This window comes from Phymastichus coffea, unplaced genomic scaffold (assembly GCF_024137745.1).
Source record: "Phymastichus coffea isolate CEN01 unplaced genomic scaffold, Cenicafe_Pcof_1.1 PCOF00044, whole genome shotgun sequence".
NCBI lineage: Eukaryota > Metazoa > Arthropoda > Insecta > Hymenoptera > Eulophidae > Phymastichus > Phymastichus coffea.
This window is the reverse complement of record NW_026706855.1, coordinates 887601-898832: the sequence shown is the minus strand read 5'-3', so window position 1 is coordinate 898832 and position 11232 is coordinate 887601. Positions and strand designations below refer to the sequence as shown.

At 36.4% G+C, this 11232-nt stretch overlaps 1 protein-coding gene across 5 annotated transcripts in view; it reads left to right on the top strand.

The window, feature by feature from the left end:
* The window catches only part of LOC131664581 (guanylate cyclase D), a 115062-nt gene that overhangs the window by 96191 nt on the left and 7639 nt on the right, over nucleotides 1-11232 (top strand). For all 5 annotated transcript variants that reach the window (XM_058935790.1, XM_058935789.1, XM_058935793.1 and 2 more), the window contains 8 exons: nucleotides 2639-2719; nucleotides 3118-3294; nucleotides 3647-3806; nucleotides 5317-5466; nucleotides 6980-7151; nucleotides 9492-9632; nucleotides 10207-10399; nucleotides 11033-11204. In XM_058935790.1, the coding sequence (XP_058791773.1) occupies nucleotides 2639-2719; nucleotides 3118-3294; nucleotides 3647-3806; nucleotides 5317-5466; nucleotides 6980-7151; nucleotides 9492-9632; nucleotides 10207-10399; nucleotides 11033-11204 (1246 nt within the window). The remainder of the gene's footprint in view (nucleotides 1-2638; nucleotides 2720-3117; nucleotides 3295-3646; nucleotides 3807-5316; nucleotides 5467-6979; nucleotides 7152-9491; nucleotides 9633-10206; nucleotides 10400-11032; nucleotides 11205-11232) is intronic.

Genomic DNA, 11232 nt, shown 5'->3' with positions numbered 1-11232 from the left:
CCTTTCACGTCGAAACAAGGACATCCGCTATTCAGTCGGATAAAAAGAACTCACTCAATTGGATTTTGAGTTCGCGATCAAGGCTTTTCATTGTCTCAAAGTACCAACAAAGGATCCGTAGCAAGCACTGAGAAGCTCATCGAAGATTAGTAGTAGCCGTCCCGACAATGCTACCGCAGAAGAGCCGCGCTAAGTCCTTGAGTGAACTGCTGTAAAGATACGTTAATTGATGAACTCAGCATCGTAGACATTTTCACTGTTATCGCTGTTACACAGTACATAGTCATGAATAGTTCTTCTGATTTAAAACATTTTACAATACGTGATATCTCTTCAAAACAGTTTTTAATAAAATCCAGGATGTTTCTAGATGAATCCAAAGCACTTTACAAAATTTTGAGTGCGTTGCCTTAGCGGTCGTACAAGAACGTAAAATTTATACTCTGTAAGATTCGAGCGTACTCCATAATCACTGTGACGATTATTGATCGCGTTTATTTCATAGCGTTAATCAGCATGCAGTATTTGCGGCTAAATACCTGAATATTTTCACGCCATGGTGAAAACCAAATCCTGCAAATCATGAAATAGTTGGAGTTATAGATTGCATAGTAACAACGAGTTTTTTTTTGACGCGACATTTTTTTCACCATAGCAATTCCTAAATATACATCTGCACGGTGCACGAGACAATTCTACTCGAACATAGCATTACGTATAATTGCAATAAATGTGACTTATATTTTTCGAGTAATTTCTTTTCTTACAAATAATAAACAACAATAAATAATATGATTCACTCACAGATTATTGTCGTATTGAGAAAAATATGTTTGTTTTTCTCGAAACGTGCCTATTGGCCTCTAATTGATTTTGGGTAAACCATTAAACGCGGTATTTTCTATTAGTAACAAAATTATGTCCCAACTCAGATGACCTTGCGATGATGTTTTTCTATGACGATTGGAAATTTCTAGCAAGCATTTTCCTCGATATCAATCTGCCTACCTCTGAGGATCTCTAAACAAGGTCTGCTATTTAATGTATACGTAAAGCTTCTTCGCAAAAACCAGTGGTCAGCCTAATATGAGCTTCTGGTTAAAATTTATAATTTTAGCTAGAAAATATAAAACGTCCTTCTTAGCATAGTCTTAGCATTGCGATTTTACGTGAAATAATATTTGTTACGCAATAGTACAAAACTTCTTTTTGGATAAACTAATTCAATTAACAATCTTAATTAATTCTAGGTTGTAAGAGTTATCAAACTTTTCTTATCTACCAATGATTCCAGTTTTTGCTAGCCATCATTCAGATTATTAGAATCACATTTTATTAAATTTGATGGTTGGTTACTAAATTTATTAAATTTAGAAAACAATTATAATAATAAATAAGATATATTAATTAAATCTACAGCATCTTATCTAGTGCTCTTAGTTTTAACTCTGATATTTACATTTATTTGTGAGGTTAAAATACAGCTTGGAATATATGAAACTTTTGAACTCAATACTTAACTCACCGTTTAGTCAAATACGACTTATCCTATTCAAATGCTAGTTATACATAAATTACTGATCTATTAAACATAAATTATGAACAGCATAGTATATAATACTACCATACGTGAAATAGATGATTCACAGCGAATCTAGGATTCCCTTCGCAAACGTGTCGGCAATAATTTTTTTAACACGTCATGGACGAAACACGGCTTTTCCATAACAAAACAGGAGGATAAATAAAATATCGAGCAACTTTTCTTAATAGCGATTTTAAGAAAATTGATTACATTGAAAAACAAACTGATTTAAAAAAGAATTCTTTTCAACGTTTATAAAGAGAATCTGAAAATCTGACAGCTTCAATTTCATGTACCGAGCCTGTCTAACCTTTCTACAGAAATATAAATAGCAGATAGAGTGGGCGATAAATTTTAATAAAATTCTTGAGCACAGTAGCTTTATATGCATAAAAAATGTGCTGACTTATTCCCAACCCCGACAACTGGTTTGTCCAGAAGCGGGGGAATTTTACCCGAAAATAGTAGATGTATAGAAACGACCTATCACACGTCCCATAAATCCATTAGATTCACGTCAGAACATTTTCCCTTCGGCAACTGTCTACGTAGCGTGCGTCGTGCCGGAAGCTGAGACATCAAAAATAATTTACGCAGCTCCGAATCGATCAGTCTAAATCGTCGCTGGTTACTTTTTGGGCGGATCGCACGCTGACGATAAGCGTCAAGAGGTTTCATTATTTCTGGATAAATTAATTTCAATTCGAATGCAAATTATATTCATTAATGTTTTTCACGTGCATCTGTAAATCGGCTGAATGCATCGAAACGATAATAAAAATAATCAATAGTGGAGCACTTTTTTTTTTAATCATAGATGCGCAATTATTCAAGACTGAGTAGTGAAATATCGAGCGTACGATCGTTATAATAACTGAAATGCGCTCAACAGCCGAGAAAATTTCTTGGATAGAATGAAAGAGAGAGAAGTGAGCTGAAAACTCGTTAAGCGAATTTTGCCCGTTGCCCTTATGCGCCACAGCCATTGAAGCGTATACAAATCAAAAAAGGGAAACCCACTCAACTGTCTCTTTTTTTTCTTCCGCTAACCAGGGTGATCTGGTTCAACTTAAGCAGCTTCCCGTTCAAGGCGCCTTCGAGCTCAAGAGTAAGGCAATGGACGTGCTGGTCACGGTAAGTCTTAGCTACTATTACGACCTCGGCTTTCTCTCTTGTATAATTTCTTAAACTTCTCGATATTCCATTTGCTAGAGAGAAAGAGAGATATATAAAGGTCAAAATGTGTGGGAGAGCTGGCAAATGTGCTCGACTTTACCATATTTTTAAGGCTACCACGACGCTTTGTCTTCTTTCCTCTCTCTTTTATTTTCGATGCGTTACTTAAGCAATTCGTGCATTTGATTATAAGAGTCAGAAAGTTCTTTTCAACCATTCGTGCGCAAACAAAGTCGAAAAAGTTTTTTTATTTAAATTTACGCGAAAATAGCAACAATATGGCTTGAAGTTTTTCATGAATAATCGCCCGTTCAAGATTGCAATGTAACGCTGATCGTCGCTCAAAACTTTTGCAGATACACGGTCTTCGCCACGAAAACTTGAACCCGTTGATTGGCTGCCTGACGGAGCCAAGTAGACCATGCCTTGTCTATGAGTACTGCTCGAGAGGTTCCCTCGAGGACGTCCTTGTGCAGGACGAGATCAAGCTCGACTGGTCCTTTCGACTCTCCCTTCTAACCGACCTCGTTCGGGTCAGTACTATATATAGTATTACACATTACGATACTCAAACTTTTTGGGAAATGACACACAGCAGACTTTTTCACGCGATGTGCTATTTATTGTGTAGTTAATTCAAATTTATTGCAATTTTGAATAATGTTTCGTATTATAACGTCATTATTTGCTTATGATTTATTTATGTATCCGAAGGAAACGAGCATTGATTGATTTACATTTTCAAACGTACTTTCATGATTTAAAGCTAATTATGCTCATAATAGTAATCAATCAGATGCAGAAGACTATATCCATGCTATTATTGAATGTCAATCACACAACCCGATTGAATTCAATTTTCAATTATATAGCTTTTTCTTTCAGGGCATGAAATACCTGCATAGCACGCCAATACGAACTCACGGCTATTTGACCTCGCGAAATTGCGTCATCGACGCCCGATGGGTCCTCAAAGTCACGGACTACGGACTTCCGGCATTTTACGAAGCCCAAAATGTGCAGTCATCGTCAAAAACAGCCCGAGGTAGGTTTCTTCTTTTTCCTTCATAACCCGTAGCAGCTCTTTGAAGATTCACCTTTTTCTTTTCTTTTCTTTTCTCTTATTTCTCGGCAAAAGGTGCGCGCAAAGTAAATAGACGATGAGCCTACGAAAAGAAACAGGAAGCGGAATATCGGTATATTTTTATAAAGAATTACGAAATTATATTAGCATAGTTAAACAAATGTGTTTACCGGTGCCAATTTAACTTTGTATCCAACAGAAGTATAGTTATTTGCCGAGTGAACTCATATACATAATTTATCCAACAGAGTTGGTGCGCGCCTTTTTCTCAGAGATTTTCCTACTGCGCAACTTCTTTTTTACTTTGAGCGGCTCTTATTCATTCCGAGCGCGCAATCAATATCTCCGACTATTTGCAATCAAAGTCTTTTTAAAAGCTTTCGGTCTCAAGACTCCTCAGCTATTACCAAATAAAATTACCAACATTTCCACGCGAAAAGCTATCGGAAATCCAAAATTTTCAATTAGATACGGTTTCTTCGATAACGAATTAAAATCTTTTCATCGGCGATATCTTCAAACTTCGAAAATGTTCGCTGACGACTAAAATTCTAACCCGATAAAACAAGTGATTGAAACTTTTTGTCGACAAGCTCGCGAAATGTGGACATCGCCAAAGCAACGCTATAACTCGCGCGACCTGTTCTTTTCTCTCATTCGACTGTGAGTGAGATGATATTTGAAGAGCACGAGTTGAATCTGGGCAAAAGCGAAAGTGATATATACGAAGAGCTGGATATATATAAGCAAAGAGATATCCAGCTGACTCGAAATCGGAATCCATATATTGCTCTCTCATCGCGTCGACGACTGAAATTGGCGGCGTCTGCCAGCACCTGCCGCGACAATCTCCTTCGTCTCGCGTTAACTTTTAACGTCAATCATATTCACGCCGACGACGAGGACCGTTCGATTTTCTCTGGATAAATTTATTTTTGAAGCGTTGCCGAGACTCGAGTAAAAATTTTCGTTCAATGCAAGTAGAACGTGTGAACAGTTGTTATGAATAATGGCAACAAGGCGCGTTTTATTGAAACTCATCAACATTTTTATATATTATGATTTGTAAATTTACTCTACAGATATAATACATATAATAATCTAAGATAGCTTGATCGAGTTATGCATTTTCACGATGACATGTTATTTCGTTCGCTATATGGACGCATCGACATGAAAACTTTATATTGACATAGCAGATTAACATTTTCTCTCGTCCATATCAGTATTCAAAGAACGTAATCTTATCGTTGCTACAATTATACAATAAAATCTGACATAATTAAATGACCTGCGATATCAATTCTTTCGTCGTTCATTTCCAAATGTCATTGTTTTTTCTCTCTTACGCTAAATAGCACCAAAGTCTTTACAATTTTCCATTGCTTTGATTTGTTTTTCTACGATATTTTTTTGAAAGATATAAAAAAATAACATAGAATATTCGCTCTGCGTGGGTTTTATGTTGCAGACTTGCTCTGGACTGCACCGGAGTTACTAAGGCACACAGGTTTGCGTAAGCGGGGCAGCCAGCCGGGCGACGTTTACAGCTTTGGCATAATTATGCAAGAGGTGGTGGTGCGAGGAGAGCCCTTCTGCATGTTCGCCCTTTCGCCCGAGGGTATACCATACGCACTATACATATATCTATTATATCCAACTACCAAATGTTTATCCGAACCGATGTTTACTCGATAACTCACCTATATCCAATATTTCGCGGTTGTATATTGACGACAATGGCCAAACTCGCGACTCCACGAGTGCATGTACGTCGATCGCTCGTACAAATTAAAATCACGTTGCTTGTGTGTACAATCCGTTTTGTTTTACGATTTCTCATATCTAATGTTGAAGAAAGATGTAATTTGAGCTAAGGAGCTGAAGCCCGATGTATAATTCACTTTGATTACGTGTATACTTAAGTTCGTCGTCGTTTCAAACATGTCAGAAATGCTTTCATCGTTTGCGAGTCCCAACACAAGTTAGACGAACGAAATATAAAAATACCTATCGAGATATAAAAATACCTAATAACGAATGTATGCAAAAGGAAAGTTTGATCTGCTTGTTTAATGAGGAAATTGCGTTGCGGAGTTTTCCGCCAAAAAAAAAAAAAAAAATTTTCAAGATATCGCGCATGAATAGATTCTCTCATATAACTTTGACGTCTGCCTTGACTATTACATACGTGCTTGCGGCTGACGTCTATATGCATTACTTGCATACATACACATACGCAGTATGCTACTACAAGGTCCGCATCTCCTCAAAACTGTCACGAAGAAATATATTCGACTTTCCTCGAGTCTCAGCAAGATTTTCACGTCTACTAGCTTATCATATAATATCGTTTCTCATAGTTTTTCTTCGCGCACATATAAATTATCTTTTCGGATGAATAAAATTGGCAGCGCTAATAAAGTCTTCAAAAATGATTCAATTGCATGTCGTAGAAGGACGTTATAACTGGCAATTGTGCGGCAAGCCGAATACACATTTACGAGGTAACTTTTCAAGTTATCGAACACGCTTCGGCAATACATTCAGGCACATGTACCTATGTGCATACACATGCACTTCCGTTGGAAGCTTATCGAGCTTGCCGCACTCGGTGCTCTCTTGTTTATTTTTGCGCGAGGATGCTTTGAGGATCCTATGTCGTACTTTGTATTGTCCCGTACTAATTAAGGTTCGGATGCCCATGCCACTCTATATCTGGAAAATTCAGGAGGTATGCTTTGTCAAAATGTACAATTTTTTTTTGGCGTCAGTTTTTCTTGTGACCTCATTTTTCGTCACTTTTTGCTTTGCGCTAGCTTTAAAAATGAAATACCGTTATGTTAAACCGCGCTTTATCTCATCGATTTACAAAGAAATTTATATGTGGTCAGAACAAAATTGATATTTCGTACTATACTGCAACTACCATAGGAAACTTATAATTAGTTTTATTTCACTAGTATCACGTATGTATCAAATGTTTTCAACAAAACTCATCTCCATTTCATTCGCTACGACCATTTCGTTGCAAAAAGTGATTTTCGAAAATCACGTTTCGCTAAAAATGTCAATTTAAAATAACGAAGTCAGTAATTTACGCAATAAAACTGTATAATATCGTATATCGACAGATATCATCGAAAAAGTGAAAAAGCCACCACCACTGATAAGGCCATCGGTGAGTAAAGGAGCTGCGCCACCAGAAGCCATTAATATCATGCGTCAATGTTGGGCTGAGAATGCGGACATGCGACCAGATTTCAATAACATTTACGAGCTTTTCAAAAAACTCAATCATGGCAGGTGAGAATTAGCAACTTTTTCTAAATTTATTTCTTTTACGTTTATTTTAAGACAATATTCATTTTACATCATTTTTATTCCGAAAAAATACAAATATATTTTTACATTTGCCCTTTCCATTTACATTAATTATTCAGAATACTACATAACAACGATAAATTAAAGACAAATTAAAGACAGAGACAATAATCTTATTATCTCAGAATATTTATCTTTGTTATAATAAAATACAATACATCTTAAAATAACTAGAAAAAGGGAAAATTTTATTACTTTCAGTGGGACATATTTTTTTTTAATTTAGAAAATATAAAATTCTTTTATAGAAATCGGTTATTATATCATTAGTATAAAAGGAATTTCTTTTTAAATCTTCTCCGAGTTAAATTTTCGTGCCACTGAGTATTACACTGAATCGTCCTGTTTTAATAAAATACTAAACCAAGCTAATGCACGCAGATTTCCCCAACCAACATGAGCGAATAAAAAAAAATAATCTTGTATTTTCATATTAAATTTTAAGTCACGAAAATTTTCACGGAAAGCCAGTCGAATGAAGTATTACGATTTTACTTACCCTTATCATTCTTTATATATGCTTAGCGCGAGCGGCTATTTATATAGTTACACATGAGACCAAGAGAGAGAAATAGAGAGAAAGAAAGAGAGAAGAGAAGAGATAGTTAACAGAATCTTTAGTCACTAGTTGCTTTCAAATTTTCCTTTTCTTAGGTGCGTCTTCTGACTGTATATTTATATGACAAAAAATTCAAATGCAAAAAAATTCTCATCTTCTTTTTATTTTGTTCTAGAAGGGGTTCTGAAACATTTTCCTATTAGCGTTTTTTTTTATAATTTACTTAATCTAACTCTTTTCTTGTATTATGAATAATAAACAAATAATAAAATTCAAAATAATGATCTTAATAATCAAGAAATAATACCTGACGTCACAATCTGTCCAGCGAACATGTGTAATTGAAGCAGAGCATTAGAATTACTTTATTATATTATTTTGAAGTTAGGCCATTGAGATGATCTCACTCGACTGGTCATCAATATTAAAAAAATGAAAAATATTTTGCAGCAGCGAAAGCATATCAAGCGATTGAAAGTGATGTAAATTCACATGCATGCTCGCGCGTAGCCCGTAACGTAATTGCAACGGAATAGGCTCGTGAAATTTCCAGCAGCTGAATAATTATTGTGTATGAGAGAGCGGGAGGGGAGGGGTCGCTGGCATGACTCTCTCCTGAATATTTTAGAGGGCCGTTATTCAATTATACCGAGCGAGCACTGCCGCCGCGCAAAAGTTTTGATCGTACTGCGCAGCCATTCCCGCGCTCGTTTCAATTATCCAAAGAACTATTTTGCATGTACGCGAAACCCGGAGGCTGTTCCTAATGTCTCTCTCTCTCTCCCATTATTTCGTTTTTTGTTTACGAATAATGTCGTGTTTCATGGTAAGCAATGACATCTCATACCAGAGGAATGTTATTGTCCGACGGTTTTACCATAATTTTGAGTTTAGGCTATACGAATATAACGCGCGAGCAAGTTGATGTACGCAACGATATATATCTTTACGTTAACATTTCTGAGACCATGTACAGCAGCAACCCAAACCGACAGCCCGGAAAACACATCAGTCTTCTATGCCATTTTATAACCGCTAGTTATTCGCGGCGTGAATTATTGAGGGAGAGCAGCACTGTATCCATGTAATTACAAATTTTATGACTGGCTACAAAATCACATGTGCTTTTCGTTTTTCATTCCAATCGACAACTACTTTTTTTCGACAATACAAGGTCATGAGTTTGAACGAGCGTAACAAAAAAATATATAAAATTATAGCGAAAGAGGATTTTCAAAGCCCTCGAGGTACACATTACTGTTGAAATATTCATCGATCGTGCCTGCTTGAAAGCACTCGAGGCATAGTTCTCAAATTAACTTTGTCGTCTCCTCATTCGTCTAAGTACACGCATGACTATCTCTATACTCTCCAGGGCCGTTTGTCCTCCCTTGTTCTTATACTACAAGCTGTATCTTACGGCTCTCTGAGCTTCGCGACATATGATCTTATAGTCTATTGAAAATAATCCTAGTTTATCCACTGAAAATTATGCTGCGATTAGATCGATGCTTCTTTTTGATGCTTAGCTTTGTCCTATTAAAAGCTCTATATTTAAAGACCATTTTTCAATGTACTTGAGTTGGCGTGTTTCGTGTTATAATTTTACACGATAATAAATTTTGGTCTTGCGTTTATGTCGTTATCAAAGCTCGTGTATTCAGTCGAACACGCGTAATACCTTTTTGCTGTTTTCTTTTCAGAAAAGTTAATTTTGTCGACACAATGTTTCAAATGTTGGAAAAATACTCCAACAATCTGGAAGAACTCATTCGCGAGAGAACGGAACAGCTGGACATGGAGAAAAAGAAAACAGAGCAATTACTCAACCGCATGTTACCAAGGTAGGTGTGTGCGTGACTTAAATTTAATTTCTTCTATGAAAAATATCTCGGCTCTTTTGCATTCCAAATTACTCTTTTCCTTGTGCGTATATATCATATATTGTGAAATATTTTTATCCTCTCACAAAGACTACAAATATCCCAATTCATTTGGATATCTAACTGCTTCGACGTCACTATTACTTTTGAGAATGAAAATTTAATAATGATTTTTTATAGATTTTATATCCCTTGCTTTTTTAATTTTTTCCAAAATTACGGTTATTTTTTTTTCAATGCGATCGATATTGCTGCGTGAGTTGTTTCGAGTAAAGCTTGCGGACTTTTAAATGTTGATGCTTCAGGAACTTTTGGTTTATTTATAGTTTAAAAGCGTCCAATACCATATTTAGAATATAAAAATTGTTAATAACTTCAAATAGTTACCTTCTGCATTTGTTGCCTGATTTAAGATATAAAATTAAAAGTAATGTATTTATATTTATAAAAGTCAGACGAAAAGCAAGATAATCAAATGAAATAAAGTTCATATAGAATAAACCGTAAAGAAAACCATGATAAAATGTTTCTATAGCTCGGTAGCAGATAAGTTAAAGCTGGGAAACAGAGTGGACCCCGAAGAATTTGGCGAGGTAACGATCTATTTCTCAGACATAGTGGGCTTCACAACGATCTCAGCATACTCGACGCCCTTCCAAGTGGTCGATCTGCTTAACGACCTGTATACGTGCTTCGATGCTACGATCAATGCCTACAATGTCTATAAGGTGACTGAGACAGAAAGATATACATTTTCCCCGATTCCGATCACGCAGGAATTTTCAATATGCAATTCAACGAGCCGCTATACAAAGCTCCGCCAGAGTTTCAATTGCTGATTGAGCGTATTTTGCCTCGTGAATTTTCTATGCTTTCAGAACTTGCCTACCTATGCTCTCGCTGAAGTTATATTTGTTGAAAACGTATGCTGGCTAGCTGGGATGGATTTTTATTACGAATTCGAACTGAAATAAATAAGTTTCATCACATATTGACTACTGAGATAGTATTTCAATTGACGAGTCTATTATAGCAACGATTTCGAACCGATTGTCTTCAAGCCATCTGCGGCGTTAATTAATAGTTTATGGTTAATGAAGGTTATCAATGAATAGCGTTTACTACATTCATAGTACTAAACGGACCAATTATCGGGCATACACAATATAATATTCGCTACTATCGATTTGTTACGAATTCGAAGTGTATCGGTAAATTCATGCTGGACGTCGAAAACAATCATCATATAAATCAAAGCCGAATAGGTGACCCGCACATGCAGTGTGCAGACATGCGTGTAACGTCAATCAATTTGCCGAGCATCAAAAGCAATAAAAATCAATACATATCAACATCGGCAGGTGGAGACGATAGGTGACGCGTACATGGTTGTCGGCGGTTGTCCTGTGAGAATACCCGATCACGCGAGTCAGGTCGCCACGATGGCGCTGGATTTGCTTCATCAGAGCGGCAAGTTCAAGCTGAAGCATCTGCCGAGAACGCAGCTTAGGCTCAGGATTGGCCTTCACACGGGTGAGTTAATCATTCAAATTTACAGTAA